Here is a 16,983-nt window from a genome sequence, read left to right as displayed (position 1 = left end):
GGTGAAAAAGCCATGGGCAAGGATGGGCTGTCCAGCCGGGGCTGGCAGCAGGACGGGGGTGAGCAGAAAGGGGAGATTTTGGCTCCTGCGCCAAGCGCAGATACACAGCCCAGGGCTGAGGAGCGGCTGGCTGGGCGGATGCGAGCGACAGATTTTACTCATTTTGTCAAAGGAAATTCTATTCCGATTAAAACCCGTTTGATCTTGATGGAGAAGGGGGGTAGGGTGGGGGTAGGATTGGGTTTCTCTCCAATTGTTGGGCTTTATTGGGCTAATGTATCAGCTAAAAGCTTCCAAGTAAGATTTAAAGGAGGGAAAGGCAAGGGCATGAGCTGCAAAATCTGGAGATGACTTCAAGGGGTTTATTAAAAAAAGGGATGAGCTGTGCAGGATGGAGGAGGAAGGGATCGAGCCGCTCGTCCAGGGTTTCACGGGCTGCAGAGCCAGTTGCCCTGGTACCCAAAAACACCCCGGGGCTCTCCCCTGTCCTCCCACCGTGTGCCTGTATGTCACTGCTGTGTTGGGACAGGGTTACCCAGCGTCAAACCTGAGCTGAGCAGAGCCCAGGATGTAGAGACAGTCAATATCAAATGGGTTTATGAGTGCGTATTAAGCTGTGTGACTGCCTGAGGGACAGAGATAAAGGCAGGGAAGGTGTTGGGTAATGTTTGAAGAAATAATGTCAGAGTTGGGGAAACACACAGACCTGAACGCATAGTCCTGGGCAGAGGCAGTGGAAAAATCAGGGATGCTACGGAGCCGATTTGAGCGTCAACAGGCAGAGCCGCAGGGAAAGGTGCTGGCTGGGAAGCTGGGCTGGCCACGGAGCCCCTGCAACCCCGCGTCTTCGGCAAGCGGTTCCTACACTGACGCATCCCGCTTCATCCACTCCCAAACCAGTCATGAGTTCAAACTCAGAAATTTTGGCTAGGATAAAAGGTCAAGTCATGGAAAATTGCAGCTGAGAGGACTTGGAGAGGTTGACCCGTGCATCCTCTGTCCCCAGGATGGATCGATTGTGCCTCTGCCATGTCTGCAAATCCCCATCCAGTTTGTCCTTCCAGCAAAGGGGACCAGGCAGTCCACACCAGCAACCCGTTACCCTCACTAATCCTTCCCAAGACCTAACCTAGATCTGTGCTGTAGTTTAAGCCTATTACTTCTTTTCCCACCTGGACTGGACAAGAAGAGCAGAGCATTCCTCTCCTCTGTAAATCAGCCCCCAAAGACCATGACCGGGTCTCCTCTCAATGGTTCCTTCTCCAGATCAAGCAACAAAGACACTTTCAGGATCACTGTAGGTTGTGCCTTTCTAGAAAAGCCATACCTGCTGCTCAACCATACCTGTCGGTCTCTGCAGGTCTCTTTGCACTGCTGCCAACTGCCACTAAGCACATTACCTGGTGAGTGCAGGCACGTAGAGTTGAGCAGGGACGGATGAAAGCTGGACAAGGCAAGGAAAAGATCATTTTAGTGGAAAAACTCCTAAAGGAGGAGATGCCACATCACTGCCTCAGTGTGGGCCGGGTTGCTTGTAGGTTTGGGCTGGGCTGTCTGCTTTCTGCTGGGGCAGCTGAATGCCCAGGCTGATTCTCCAAAGGGTTGATTCCTCTCCGTCGAGGAACAAGAGTCCTCCAGTTCCTTACCTTCTCCTCTATCAGCAGAAATAGAAGGGTTTGTCCAGGCTGTAATGTAAAAGGGAACGTGTCCTGGGATGCAAAACACTGCAGGGTTGGGTGTTTTCAGGGGAACCAGGAAGGTCTCATTGAAGTTTTGGTTTTTCTGAGGTTTGGAGAGAGCATTGTGGGTTGGGGGACATGGGCAACAGACCATCTTCCAAGGGAGGCCATGATAAAGCATAATCTGAAATGAGTGATCATGAGCTGGCGTGGGTTAAGTTGAATGGATAGCTGAAGTATAAGTGTTTTGCTAAGTAATCACCTTTTTTTTTGAGATAGAGAAAGGGAAAACCCCACCGAAAAGTTCCGTTAACAAGTAGAAAGAAAAGGAATCAAAAACATTTCTTTCTTGGAGATCCCTGTAGGGATAAAGTCAGAATTGTCCTAAGCCAGGTTGAATTAGACACGGCTAAAGAAGTTCAACTAAAAAGCCCTTTAGCTGTATACATAAAAAGAGGGCAAAAAAGATTACATCTGTGCAGTGCAGATAGAATTGAGCTTAGAGATAATTTAGACATCTCCCCAGATTACTCCACGATTCAATGAGAAGGACGAGGACACAGGAAGGGTGCATCATGAGGACGAGTTTATGGAGCGAGCACCTTGGAAGTGAAGGCAAATCTCCGTGAGTATTTTGTGCTGGAGCACTGAAACCTAGATCTGTAATAAATATCATGACTTGGTGGAAAATAAAACCAACTGAGTAAAGATAGTAAATATGGAACTTTTATTGTCAGAAGGGCAAGAGAGGCGAGTGAGTGTGACCCCGGTGGTGTGCAGGGCTTGGAGGAAATCTGGAAGGCAAAAACTATCAAAGATAGGGAGATAATTGGATTAAAATAGCACAGAACAAGCTCACCTTGGGCTAACTCGATAATTGCCTTTGATCAAAAATTATTTTCTGAACAAAGGCTGTGCAGTAGATCTCCTCTGTCTGGACTTTATTAACACTCTTGATAAATTGCTCCATAGGTACTTGTAGGTAAACTGGAGAAAAGGGGGTTGCAACTGGGGAAAGAATGGGCTAAAAGGGGTGACACGGGCCTGTTGTGGAAGAGGGATGGCCACCAGCTTGGGGTCTCTCAGGGGCTGTTTGGGACAGGCTTTCTTAATGTTTTCATTTGCCTAAAAAACAGGAGGGAGGTAAAAGCAGTTTCAAGTGATGTAAAGTCATTGCAACGCAGAGGCACTGGCAGCAGAGAGGAGGATCTGGGCATCTGAGTGTAAGACCTGGAAGTAATAAAAGATGAGAGTAACAAAAAAATGGAACCAGATCAAATGTAAATTCAACATTTGAAAATATAAACCCCTTCTTGACAAAGTCTTCTTGCCACTGCTGGCACTTGCAATATGGACATCCCATTTTTCCTAACCCCTTTCTTGGGGGAAGCTGCCTCCCAACCAGAATTTGGCTGATCCCATCCCACCAAGCAAACCTTCCCCAGGGTAGGAAAACAAAAAAAAAATCCTATTTGGAAAGGAGGAGGAGTGTGCATTGGTCTGGTGGGCTTTGGACTGCCCATTCCAAACTGCGCATCCCATACTCTACACATGCCAAACCAACCCCATCTTCTAGGCACTGGGGAGATAGGGGAGAAATTTTTATTTTTTGAGGTTTGATCTTTAGCTTTGGAGCCCTTAGCTTCAGGCCCTAGCTACCAACCCGCAAGATTTTTAATATAATTATTCCCAGAATAATTTCTCCCCCCCAAGGCCTTTAAACCACTGAACTGTGTCAAGGAGCTGTGGGCCAAGAGACATGTCCTGGCACGGCGCTGGCTCAGCGAGATGTTTCCAGCCACATCAGGCGTGGAGTAAACAGGATCTGGTGGAAGATCTCACAGCCCAAGCACTTGCAGGAGGAGGGGAAGGGCACCCGTTTCATTGCTTGCCTCTTTGTTTGCAGTCGTGTTTTACTCTGCAATGATTATTTCAGTTCATTCTTGCCTTTTTAGCCCTTTCTTCATTTCTTTGCTCTTTCATTCCTGGTTTAGGAGGAAGATAAGCAATGACCCTTCCATGAAAAGTTGCTGCCAGCCCAGCTCAGCTCCAAGCCTGCAGCGTGGGCTGTCCCAGGAGAGGACCAGAGCCCTCCAGCCAGCTCCAAACTGCAGACTAACTTCCACGGAGGTGCCAGGACCATCCGATAACCTCTTTGCAAAGCTGTGGTTTGGCTCCTTTTGGCTGCACATCATTGCTCTCCATAAATATTGTCTCAGAGGCTCTTCCTAGATACTCCACTTCAACCCGGCAATTTTCAGCCTGCTTGTTAAATATTGGAACCATATTGAACCATTTTACTCACTTGGTTGTTCTCCAAACTGAAAGATGTCCTAAAAATAACTATTCCCAGTTCTGTGTGTGATGCTCAGCTCCCCCCCCAGACCATGGCTGCCTCCCAGCTCCGTCTGCACTTCAGTTAGCTTATCCCAACACTAAATCAGCTCAGTTGGGGACTTTTAATCCCACTGCTAGTTTTGACCAAAACCCACCTCTGCCTGCTGGCTTGTGAGAAGCACAAGGCAGGACCACGAATTCCCTTGGGAAGAGCATCAGCCTGGCAGGACTCGGCGCTGAAGATGATGACCAGGAGGAACTGGTCTGGGCTCACGTCCATGAGTCCAGCACCCATCCAGCTTGAGATATGGCATTTGGGAGGAAGGAGACGCCTCTGGGGTTTCTTGCTCCAGCAAAGAGGTCTTAGGCAGGGACCCTTCCTTGCCATCCTCCCCTTGGGCAGGTTGTCCTGTCCTCTCCACCCCATCCAGGCCCAGAGCCACACTCAGGATTGGGGCTGGATGCAGGGCTACGCAGTGAGACCTTGCCATCATCCCTGCTGTGAGGAGGGTACCGGACCAAAGACTGCCAACAGGTCCCTTCCAGCCTGATTTTATGCTTTACCCCATACTGGCCATGCCAAACACTATCCCTGCCTGCCACGTCCAAGGTCACCCCACCTTACCACGTCCACTGCTACCCTCTACCCATCATGTCCAGCACTGTCCCATGCCCAGGGCGACCCCATACCTGCCACCTCCAGCTCATTGCTGTATTGGCCTCATCCAGCACTTCCTCTGAAGCAGTGCTACCCCAGCCTCTCATTCGTGTCCAAAACCACCCCGTGCCTGCTATATGTCGCTCCAGCCAGCACATGATGGCATACAGCTCCCTCCTGCTCTGATCAGGACGTTGCGTGCAAGGGCTGAAGTTATTAAAATGGTATTTGGGGGATTTTCTTTTTTTCTTACAAGCAACAGCCAGTAAACAAAGAGCAAATATGTGCTGAGTCGGCTCCCTTCTCGCAGGGCGGGCCAGCTCCGCTGCAAGGCTGGGGACTGCGCTTGCAGCAAACCGTGCATCGAGGCGGATCTGCACAGCAGGACTGCTCCGCGGAGTAGTGCCACCAAGGGTGGCTGAGGTCCCCCTTTCCTGCAAGGCTTGTAAAACGGTCCGCTCTCCCTTACTCTGCAGACAGATACCCCTTCTCAGCACCCACACGGCCAGGCAATGGGTCCTGCATGCACAGCTTTGGCCAAGCGGCAGGAGGAGACCCAATGAGGCACCATCAAGGTGGACATCCCCAAGGGGACAGGAACCTTGCGTCTGGGCACACATTTGACCCTCCTGCCTACACGGCTGGTCCCTTCCAGCACCACGCTCCCAGCCCAGCCATGCTTGGGACCATCCATGGCTACTTCAAGGATGGCTGCAGACCTCTGCAGAGGCTGCGCAGAGCCCCAGGCTCTGCCCCGTGCCTTAGAGCTGTTGGACTCCCCTAAGCACAACCCCAGAGCCTACTTAGAGGACACACTGCCAAGATTTACGGACCCAACAGGCTGAGGACAGTGTCACCCTGCACCAAGCATCTTTCTCCACCCAAACCCACCTTTGAAGACCCACATTCAGCAGCTCCAGCGAGGCTCATCTGCGGAGGCCTCCACGTCTGGCGGGGCTGCAGCGCTCGAAGCCTTTGAAACGCCGCTTCCGTCCTCCCCACATCTTGAAAGCAGATTGCTAAAATGCAAAAAATCTGTTGTTTTTGTTAATGTTGCTTTGAATATCTTCAAGCGCTGCTCAGGCAGGAAGGTGGGATCAGGGCCATGGACGCGGGCAAGCAACGGACCCTCTGGGATGGTGCCAAGACCCCTACAGTGGGTCCCAGTAAGCTGTTGGAGACCTGCACTTGTGGCGTGGCAGCGGGCTGCAGGTAGAGCTGTGCTTCATGGCGGGCTCCTTCCGACACCAAAGGTCCTCTGCAAGCCCCAACACACATGCCAAATCCAGCAGATGCTGCCTCAATTTCTGAAGACTTCCTTATGCTGCCAAGTGCCAGGTGATGTGAATGTTGTTGCTCATCCAACTAAGTGAAAACTGGGCAATCGCATGAAAAAGGTCCTGTTGGATGGTAAAGCCTGGTCTACCCTGAGAGTGGGGTTGGGATCGCCATGACTTTGGGCAGCCTGCAGGTAGAGAAAGGCTCTCATGGCAAGATGACGGACTCCAGTTTGCCCAGGGGGTTGCTCTGGCCCTTTAGATCCACATGGGACCACTGCTCCCCTCGTATCCCAGCGCCGGAGGGACGAGCAGGTAATTTGGGCTGGGGTGCTGCCCTGCCTGCTTTAGAGCAGGGGCTGGAAATGTTTCCCCAGGAGAGAAGGCTTTTCCCCTCCTGACCGGGGTAGTCAAGGGCTGTTCTACCCTCTCTTTGGAAGGTGTCTTGATTCACCAAGCTGCAAAACCCATCCCGTAGCATGAGTGGGAGACTGCAGCTCAGGGGACTCAGATTCCCCACTGCAAACCAAGCAGAGAAGGGAGATCCCTCCCCTTCATACCTGCTGTGCTTTGGCCCTTACAGCCAGCCTGAGAAGCAGTTCTGTGGCTGTGAATCCACTGAGAGAGGCAGTGGGACCGGAGACCATCGCGTGACACGCAGCACCGCTATGTTAGCATCCAGGAGCAGCGTTGGTGATGCCTGGTGGGTACCTACATGCCCAAGCATCCCGTGATGGGAAAACCAGCGAAAGGCACTGGAGTGCATGTGCATCCCTCGGGCTGAACCACACTGAGCTCCCCAGTGGCCTCCACCCAGTCCCCAGTCCAGGGCACACCCCAGATCACGGGGACATGGTGCTGGACCTGAGCTCTGAGCATAGCCCCTGGACCCGACACAGGGAACAGGGCTGGCAGAAGTCGTCCCCTCTGGTTCTCACCCCGGGAAGGGCTCATGTGGCATCGCCGGGTGCGTGTGCCACAGTGCTGTCAACCCTTGTCACCTCCTGATCAACGGCAGAGACTTGGTGGCTCCTCAGCAGAACAAAACCAGCTGGGATTTCATCATGAACGAGCCGGGAACGATGCCAGGAGCGACCTCCGGGTACAGAAGCAGCTCCCAGAGCTGTTTGCGAGACCCCGGCGAGGGAAGGAGAGCCCCAAAATGCCCCAGGGTGGCTGCTGGCCACAGCTCACCGCTCTGCCAGATCCTCCTGTCACCCTGGGATGGGGCGTAGGTGTGAAACAAGTTCTGCAGACCTTCTGGAAGGAAACGGGGGTCTTGGCTGGGACGGTGGGGTCACCACGGTGGGAGCTGGCAGTTCCCAAAGGGGTCCAGCCTCATCCCCTCCTCCCCAGCTCCAAGGAGACCCTCAGCTGGACGCACATCCCCATGATGTGGTTGTCGTGGGGATGAAGATCTTGCTCCTGGGGGGGGGCCCCAGCTCCAACCCCCCCCAACCACCACCCCCAGCCATGGCCGGGCTACTGCTGCCCTCCACTGGCCACTGCCCACCCTGCACCCATGGGTGCTCCCAGCCAGGCTGGAGGCTCAGCCACATCTCCCTCCATCCCTCCATCCCACCCTGCTGCCAAAAGCTGCTGGCACCGGGGCGGAGGGGACCCCTCCTGTCCCCTTCCCTTCCCCCGGAGGAGAATTCTCACCTCTCGCCCCAAAAGCCCCCAACGAAGCCGCTCTGGATCCCTATGGAGAAGGCAGCCAATGATGCCACCCAGGATGTGGCTGAGCCCGGCAAACTCGTTTCATTTGTAGTCGGAGTCAGAGCGGAGCTCACCGCGCAGCAATGCCGGCTGGCGCTCCCAACCACAGAGCTGCGGAGCCTTGGACTCTTCCCTCCTGCAGGAAAAGCATCAAAGGGGAGATGCCGTCCCAGCGCTTCCCAAATTTATTCCAAATGTTCTAATTACCGCGGCCTCCCACCAGCCGCCGCGCTCACTGGCTGGGCTACAGAAAAACAGATGATTAGGAATAAAGATGCAGGGGCCTCCCCCTACCCCAAACCTCGCTGACCCAGGGGACTTGGTCACAGGTGAGGGCACAGGGTCCTGGTCCCAGCAACAGGGACGGGACTCATGCCACCAGGCAGAATTGGGAGGGGAAGAGCTGCTCAAGGGCTCGCTCGGTACGATGCCCAGCCGGCAGCGAGGTTTGGAGAGGAGGAATCTCCACCAGCATCAGCCCACGACGGGGACACACGGCCGCCTCTGTGTCAGGTGCTTGGTTGGAAGAGCTGAGCAGTGGTTCCCACCAAACTTCCAGCCAACCTTCAGCACCGAGTCGAAGACATTGCCTTGCATTCCCCCTCCCTGCTCAGCTTCCAAAACCTGCCTTCTCTTTCCCAAAATCCTAAGAGGAAGAAGAGATGCAGGATTCTCGTTTCCCCCTCATCTGCGCAGGCGCTGGACGAGCCTGCTCGGAGCACGCTTACCAGCTGAGACCACACGGGAGACAGGCAGCTTGCTCTGAGACCACAGCTGGCGTTCAGGCAAGAGCTAATTGCTCATCCAACCCCGGCAATTTTTAGACAGGCCTAATACCAGAAGCACAAGCACGGAGGAAAGCTTCTGTGCATCCAGACCTAGAAGGGATTTGGGAATCTCACCTGCAAGTGCAGGGATTTATATCTCCCATGTGAAGCCAGGCGAGGTTGCTCAGCTGTTGGGAGAGGGTGGCGACAGTGCTGGGGCTGCAGGATGGGTGCCTCCACGCAGGACCTTAGCCCTCTGCTTCTTCCCTGCTCCCCAGGGCAAGGGCAGATTTCTCTGCCAAGGGCTGTGCAGGAGATGCTCACGGTGCAGCAGGAGGCTGGGCAGCGCTTATTCACACTTAGAGGCGGCAAGAGCAAATACCATCATCCCCACCCAATTGAGCCTGGTTAGGTATTACCAAAGCACTAACCCTTTGCCCCGTCCATGGGACCAAATCTGCTGCTTGGCAGAAGCAGCAGGCTGTTTATCCTCTGTCCAGCCCAGGCACACACATGTGCCTATTACCGGGACTCATTTGCATAGAACGATCCTACTCATCTCTCTCAGCCCATTCCTAGATGGGCACCAAGCTCTCACCGCAGCCAGTGACACCTGAAATCCCACAAAGAGGGTCTTCATAGGCTACAGTGTCCTTTTTTTCCTCCATCCTTTAGGAAACCAATGGCTTAATCCAAACTCCTCTGCATTCAGATGGACACAGCCTGGATGAAACGTGTCTGATCCACCTACAAGATTAGACAAGCGAGTGCCCGCACTGTCTCTCTTCAGGCTGTGGACAAGGCAAGAGAAATCCGAGGCCAAGAGGGGAAAATAAAACAAAGAGCTGCCTCAGATAGCTGGGATCACCACCAGGTGAATTAGCACATGCTGACAGCAAGTTCTGGCCAAGCTGCTGAGAGGGCAAAAGGGACTGAGACAGCTAAAAGAATCATAGAATTGTTTAGGTTGGAAAAGACCTTTAAGATCGAGTCCAACCATCAACCCAACACCACCATGCCCACTAAACCATGTCCTGAAGTGCCTCGTCTACGTGTTTTTTGAACACCTCCAGGGACGGTGACTCAACCACTTCCCTGGGCAGCCTGTTCCAATGCCTGACAACCCTTTCAGTAAAGAAATTTTTTTCTAATATCCAATCTAAACCTCCCCTGGCACAACTTGAGGCCATTTCCTCTCATCCTAGCTCTAGTTACTTGATAGAAGAGACCAGCACCCACCTCCCTACAACCTCCTTTCAGGCAGTTGTAGAGAGTGATAAGGTCTCCCCTCAGCCTCCTTTTCTCCAGACTAAACAATCCATTTCCTCAGCCACTCCTCATAAGACTTGTGCTCCAGGCCCAGGACTGTCTCATTCCGACAGCAAAAATAAAATCTGGAAGTCCCAAAGAGGGGGGGGGAAAAAAAAAAAAAAAAAGTCAGCACCCTGTCCCCAGGCAGTCACCATATGGTTTTTCACAGGAAGATGAAATATTCTCTCCCTATTTTGAAGTTGCAGCCAGGTTTGCTAAAAAAGTGGCTGAGTTTTGGCTTCTGCAGACAGTAGTGGTGGCATGCCCGAGATTGGGACAACAACGGCTCGGCTGTTAGGAGTGTTCCCATCGCAGCAGATTATCCAGCCGCATCTCTTCCCCTTGCCCGTTTGCTGCGGGTACAGACTACATGCACATTGTAGTTCAAGTAGAAAGGGGCTGAAAACAACATCACTTGCTCAAAAATTCCTTTGTGCTGAAGTCCCAAAATGCAAAGGGATTTGGGCGAGGGGGAACCACATTAGGTATCACTGCCTGTGGAGCTAGATGTTGAGGGTGCTGATAAAGATGCAAGGGACAGAGCATGACAGGGTTAAATGCTGGGGCTCCACATCACCCCAAAAAGCAAAATGTTTTGTACAATTCACCCCCGTCCTTCCCACAAAGAGTGATGTTCCTGCCAGTGGTCATCAAGGGAGAGAGACAGACAGAATTTAACAACTTAATAGAGAAAATCACTCCAAACACTGATTTGGTGAGAAAGACAACTGTATTTCTGCTCTTACTGTGGTGTCACATACAAGTTGCAGTGTGGTTTAGTACAAGGAGACACTGGGATACACACAAATGAACCCCACTGTGAATTACACCATCCCACCGCAGGACCAAATCTTACACCAAGCGTGCAAACAAAGCATAAACAATGTAAAAATATATTATATATTTACATAAACAATCTTTTAAAAAGCTGAGATGCAAGTATAAATTCCAGAGCTAAAACATGTCAGGGAGAAAACGGGGGTTAGATTCAGTGAGCTGTTTGTAGGCAAATTTACAGTCACAAAAATAAACTTTAAAAAACTCCAGGGTAAGCTGATAGGACTTTGGGACATGTGCCCAAGAAAGGAGCCCCTGATGTGCTGCTACGAGATGCCAGTGGCATGCAGGCAGGAGGGCTCTGTAATTTAGTGACATACAGGGACAGTGGTTTGCTGTAAGGCAGTAGCAGAGCTCCATCAGCCTGACCAGTGCCGGGATTTCTGCATCCTGAGCACACCACAATCTGGTTATCAGAGCTGGGGCTTGCACCGGCACAGCAAATGTGTGGGCAGTGTTGTGTTGGGGAAACATAAGACAAGAGATGGCTTATTGAAGTGATCGATGCTAAAACCACTTGCAAACTCCACAGTGGGTACCACGGCTTTGGGCAGAGAAGCAAGATGAGCTATTCCATCCCCTGCCAGGCATGCTGGCAGCCTGACGTCAGCAGTAAGGGAGATTTTAGTAGTTAAAAGCCTGAGTATTAATCTCATAAGTAAGCACATTTCACGTTCCCAGCCTTTGTCTGAGTTTAGTGACTCCAGCAGGTCCCCTGGCAAAAGCTGGCTATAACCTAGGTTTACACATTCCTCGATCTAGTTAAGTCACTTGAGGATCTTCCTACCCAAGAAACAGGAGAACGCTAATCAACAGGTGGTGTCAAACACTTCCAAAATCCCCTCAACAGCTCAAATGAATTACTGTGTGCTTGAACCACTCATCTTCCAAAGCAAAACACAGACCAGCGAAGGTGTGGATGGAGCCTTTGAGTGTGGAGAGGGATTCAGTCAGAGCACACCGAAAGCAAGCACACAGAAAGGACAGTCCAAGATACTCCCCAGCAGACAGCTGCACAAAACCAGACTGGGAGTTTTGTGTGGCACAAGAGAAAGCTGGGCTGACGACAGAGCACGCGGGACCTCCCACTCGCACCCCACTTGTCACAAGACCCTGAGCAGGTCCTGTCACCCATCCTCTGCCACAGACTGCCGAAAAGGCACTTCAGGGAAGGCTCCAGCAGCACCTAGAGAAGTGGCCAGGACAACCGGCTCTGGGAGACTCCTTCACACATCTGCCTTCTTCATCTTCCATCAGTCTGCAGGGGAAGGGGGCTTTTCCTGCATCTCTTCTCACCTACCTATAGAATTATTCATGGAAGTTGCCATTTCCACTTTGTAGCAGCCAGCACCGGCTGCCTGACATGGCAAAACTCCGGCCTGGATTCTGCCAGAGCAGCAGCCCAAAACCTTTAGCTGGTCTGAAGTACATATAGTTAACAAGGAAAGATGTAAACACTCGAAGGTTTCAAGCTTCTCAGGGTAGCTGCTGGCAGGGAGCAAAACACAGGGATTAAAGAGGTCACTAAATCCACTCAGGTTTTAGGTTTGACAGAGCAGTGCCATGCATGGCTGAAATGCAGAGAAAGCTTCACTGCCATCCGGCAAAAAACGTGCCAGTCAAGCCCAGCTGTATCTGGCACACCATCCCATGAATGTAGACCTGTCACCTCTTAACTCACTGCACGAGAGCCCAACAATTTATCTCTGGTTGCATTATGCCGGTGGCACTCGTTACAGAGGCTTGCTGGAAGCTGACTCTGGATACATTTCTTGGTTTTGAGTACCATGCCTCCTCCCCTCTCTCATCCTACTGACTGTTACAGGGAAGCTGAGTAAAGAATAAAGAAAAGGAAACGCAGTACTGCCTATAAAAAGATTTTTTTTTTTATTGTAGAAGAATCATATTCATGATTCTCCAAAGGTTCAGGCAGGTAAGCCTTTGCCCAGCACATCTTTCAGCCAAACACCTGATTCTACATGCTATAAATGTGAGTGTTAAATATAGTATTAAGTTCCTTTTAAAATGATCCTGGATAGCAGCCAGAAACAGCATTCTCCACCTCTGACAGTGCCTTGAGATGACTAGTGTTTCTCTGCTGCTGACCCATCCCTTCAGGCACGTCCAGACCACAGGAGAGAGCTGACCTTGTGTACAATGCGTAAAAAGAAAATACTGGAAGATGTGGGGTACTGGCTGGAAGGTACGCAGGGACTTCCTGCCACAAAGGAAGTCATCTCTCCCTTTCTCTTTGAGGAGCAGAGCAGTGCAAAAGGAGCTGACTTTCACCAGCAGCATTCTTTGCTACACACATCTGGGGCACCCACCTGAAGCAAGCTGATGCACTCACGAGGACAAGATGTCGGGATGCTGCATCCATGAGGTATGAACCTGCAGCTCCTGGAGGGCCCAGGACTTTCTCCCCACTTGAAAGCTCCCTTGGACTTCGGGGCAACACAAAGAGTGGATCTAGGCCTGCTGTGTGTAAGCACGTAGAGTCTTTCACCTCACTACCAGACACAAGGACTCCCAGGGAAGTTACAGAAAGACTAGATTGACATCATTAGCCAAACTTTAAATGGTTGAGTAAAAGCAATTAGGAAAAACCCCTACTGCAGACAGACAAACCAAGCAGCACTGGGTGGGTTCCTTCTCCGCCTCTTGTACATCTCTTGCATCTACCATGCCTTTGGGGGGCAATTCAAACATCCAGCACCTTCAGACAGGATTGGAAGTCCAAGCGTTAGAAGTCACTGAGGATACTGATGTCTGCAAACTCATTCCTGTACCGGTAAGCGTACAAACTGAGCAGGAAGGCCCATTTCAAGGAGATGAAACTCCAGACACATGACAGGTAGTAACTTCTGGGATCAGTCAGGGCTAGGAGAGAAAAGGATACAGATACATTTAAAAATCCATTTATCCCTCATGCAGTCTGGCCAGGAAGAACCCAACTCAGCCCCCTAGTTCCTGGGAGATCTTCAGCCTGCATCTAAAGATCTTGTTCTGCAAGCAAGGCTTAATCAGTGCCTTATTCCCAGCTCTCCTGACTCAGATTGTAAAATTTCCTCATCTCTGCCACAGGAGAGTACTCTGGTCACAGTCTGAAGAAGGTCATTAGTATCTCTTGAGAGGCAGATCCTCAGAGCTGTAAGGTCACCCACTCAGCCACCCCAAACTCTCCTTGCTTAGGGCCCAAAGGATGGAGTTTGTGCAAATTCCTGGATGGCAAAAACACGTAGCTCCAGAAAACAACCTCAACCTGCAATTCTTAATTTCTCTCACCCTGCCTTACTACTACTCCCTTCTCCCCCACCATGGCAGGGAGAGAGGAAATCTGCACATCTTGGGGGAAAACAGGAAATAAAATATATCCTCCTTCTAAAAATGCTTTTACCAATTGTTGTGACCAACATTTAATATATAACACTAGTGCGCTTCAACCTGTACTGCAGGTCTTCAATACAGTGCTGCGATAATCACACACTAGTGGATGACATGAACAGCCTATTTTTAGAGAATCTTTGCAAATGAACACCTTTCTTCTTTATCTATTATAAAAGCATCTCTTACTTAGGAATTACTTTGAAGTCAAGTGGGTATGGTTCTGCTTTTTGAGTGCATGTCAGCGGTCTTCATGCTTATTTTCAATATTTAGGTTTTTTTGTTCTAGAGATGTCAACAGTTTTGAAATACACTTACATAACCTAATGAGTAAAGCAATTCCACCTCTAAGTGCAAGCTGCTTGGCCATTATTAAAAAAATAAAGATAGATTATTGGTTTTTTTAAGACTACACAAAGCAATACTTACTCAGTAAAACCCACTCATTAAATGTACCAGTCCTAAACTTTCCATACATAAATAACCATTGTAGATGTGCTACTTTCCCCCAAAATTAGGGCTTTCCCTAAAATACCTCCATTTCCCTTAAAAACCTCCATTTCCCTTAAAAACCCCCAATTTTCCCAAAATCAGTTTTTCCTCATGTCTCCAAGAAAGGAGGTGATGAAAAATATTTGGTTTTCTTTTTACATTTGTATTTCTAACAATTGCATACGAGTATTTTCATATCCTTCCACTAGGCTGAAGCACTCAAATCTCCACAGGGAATGTGTTTAGGCTAAGTCAAGTGCTTTTGGTGGGTTATGACCCCAACACAGCTTGCCCACCACCATGAGTACAATAACAACAGGACTCTTAGTGGCTATCAGCCCAAATGCAGCAAGCAACAAACACAGACAACTTCTAAAAAAACAAACCCCAAACTTTCTCTCTTTGGTCTATTGCCAAGCAAATACTGGGAGTGATTACGCGAACCCTCCTTAGACAATGTTAAATATTTTATAGCAACACAGCTTTATATGCTGACTAAGTGTAGAAGGCATTTTCACCCTGCTGACTTGTGTTTGGATTTCAATAGCCTCACCCACCTGTTTTATGAGTGCTGAAGAGACAACGTTTAAGAGCACTCCCTTCATTTGTCATAGAAATAAGTAAATTCCAGTTCCTATAGGAAACAATGCTGAAAAATGTGGACTGCCTGCCAGCAGTCCTATAGACCAGGCCTATCAAGGCAGCTATCATGCCCTAAGGGAGTGGCACTCATCAGGCAGCAGAATCACTCGTGGCATCAAGATATCACAGCAGAAAAATGAAATGCAATGGCATCCTTGCAGCCCCTCCACAAAATTATCTCGACACTTCTCAGAAGAGATGGCAGGAGCACCTCCAGATTTGCACCCCAGCTCTGCTTTGCAGGCTCTTCTGTTCCTTCACATCCCATCCCAGTAATCCCAGCATCGCTAGTCATTTCTCCCAGTTGCCTACTGCAACAAAATACTTACACTGGTGCTTGGTGATGGCCAGAACGAGGAATGTGCAGAATCCCACCACTGAGAGAGCTGAGAAGAGGATCCCGATGAAGAGGAAGAACCTCAGCCCTTTTAACCAGGTCCTCCAGTAATCCTGCACATACATCACATGCGTGATTAGGGCCCAGAGCGCCAGAACACCTGCTCAATTAGACAGCAAGGAGAATCAGTTCCATGCATCACACTGCAACACAGAAAGGTGTCTAATAAATACACATCTCATTAAACCCCATATGAAACACCAAGGAACACTAATGCTTCATGGCCATGTCCCCCCGCAAAAGAGAGGCGAAATACCAGAATAAATGGCTGCCTGCACAACCATGACTCCCCAAGACCACCCCAGACCCCCTGCTTTCCACACAGGCTTTAAGATACAGATCTTGATTACAGGCTGGCACAGAAAGGACTTCATTCACTGAATGGATTCCCCATTTAATGCATACTCAGTGCAGTTTTATTTAATCCTCCATACAGCTTTCATGACATTACACGTAGCAAGCCAAGCACTTGGCAAGAATTAGTGCACCTTTTCACAAAGGCCAGGCAGCTCCTTTTACATATGGAAATGATGATGAAGAGCACCACTACATGACCACTGGTTTTAGACACCTAAATCAAGATATACAGGACCTGTTCAGTACTCAGCGTTTCACATCATGTCCTTTAGCTCCAACCTATCTCTAGTTAGCTTCATAAAGAGTCCATTTATACAAATCCCCTCCAAACACTTCAAGTGTTTCAAGTAAAGGGATGTAGAAGTTCAGCTCCCAGATGATTCGTACATACAATTCCCAGTTATGGCAAAGCATGTTCACTAAGTGTTTAAGGTGGCCTAAATCTAACTCCGTGCTTTTGGGTCTGGCCCAAAATGTCTGGATTACATAACCAGACAAATATCTGAGCACGTATAGTTTATATATACATTTTTTAAGAACAGCCAAATTCACTATGGCTTTAATAGGAACAGCAAAAGGCATTTCCCTAAGCTTAGGTGACTAGTCCATAAACAAGTTTCAACTCCCTTGTCAAAAGGGAAGAAACAGAAGGAAAAAAAAGGGATGAAAGCATCCAAGTAACAGCTGTAAACAGTTTCTGACACAGGGAAAAACAATGCACCCTTCCCTAATCTTGTTCTAAAAACTGCTACCTTTTCACCACACTTCAGAAAAAAAATTAGAAGAGACACCCAATACAAGAACTGTCCGTTCACATGCTTAAAGCCTGTCAAAGTTTTATAACCTGCCAGAACAAGGCTGCCTGTCGTTCCCCATTATACAATCCCAACTACAAGCAACATCACCAACTCCAATTATAGCAAGCTGTTCCTCTGTTTAAGTCTCAGCGCTGAAGAGTATGACTAAATCTCTTTAAGCCGCTAACTCAACCTATAGTTAGAGCCACTTTACAGACTTCAAACATTTGACTCATTTTGGCAAAGACCTCGGCGGCACTTCTGAAATTTGAACCTCCAGTGGTGCAACTAACTGGCTTGTATTTCTCCTTTGCTGCCACCTCCTTTCC

General features: G+C 49.7%; 1 protein-coding gene across 1 annotated transcript; it reads right to left on the bottom strand.

The window, feature by feature from the left end:
- Nucleotides 1-10,459: 10,459 nt before the first annotated feature.
- On the bottom strand, nucleotides 10,460-15,784 carry SLC48A1 (solute carrier family 48 (heme transporter), member 1). The gene is made up of 3 exons (XM_010566560.1): nucleotides 15,757-15,784; nucleotides 15,433-15,600; nucleotides 10,460-13,465 (listed from the first exon to the last, which is right to left on the bottom strand). The coding sequence occupies exons 1-3, from the start codon at nucleotides 15,782-15,784 to the stop codon at nucleotides 13,329-13,331; spliced, it is 333 nt and encodes a 110-aa protein (XP_010564862.1). The 3' UTR covers nucleotides 10,460-13,328.
- Nucleotides 15,785-16,983: the final 1,199 nt, after the last annotated feature.

Source organism: Haliaeetus leucocephalus, unplaced genomic scaffold (genome assembly GCF_000737465.1).
Source record: "Haliaeetus leucocephalus isolate CR32 unplaced genomic scaffold, Haliaeetus_leucocephalus-4.0 Scaffold214, whole genome shotgun sequence".
NCBI lineage: Eukaryota > Metazoa > Chordata > Aves > Accipitriformes > Accipitridae > Haliaeetus > Haliaeetus leucocephalus.
This window is presented reverse-complemented; position numbering and strand designations above follow the sequence as displayed.

Coding starts and splice junctions, on each gene's coding strand:
- SLC48A1 (XM_010566560.1), bottom strand. CDS start 15,784: ATGGTTGTGCAGGCAGCCATTTATTCTG. Junction 15,601..15,756: donor GCAGGCAGCCATTTATTCTG/GTATTTCGCCTC, acceptor CTAATTGAGCAG/GTGTTCTGGCGCTCTGGGCC. Junction 13,466..15,432: donor GGCCATCACCAAGCACCAGT/GTAAGTATTTTG, acceptor TTTCTCTCCTAG/CCCTGACTGATCCCAGAAGT.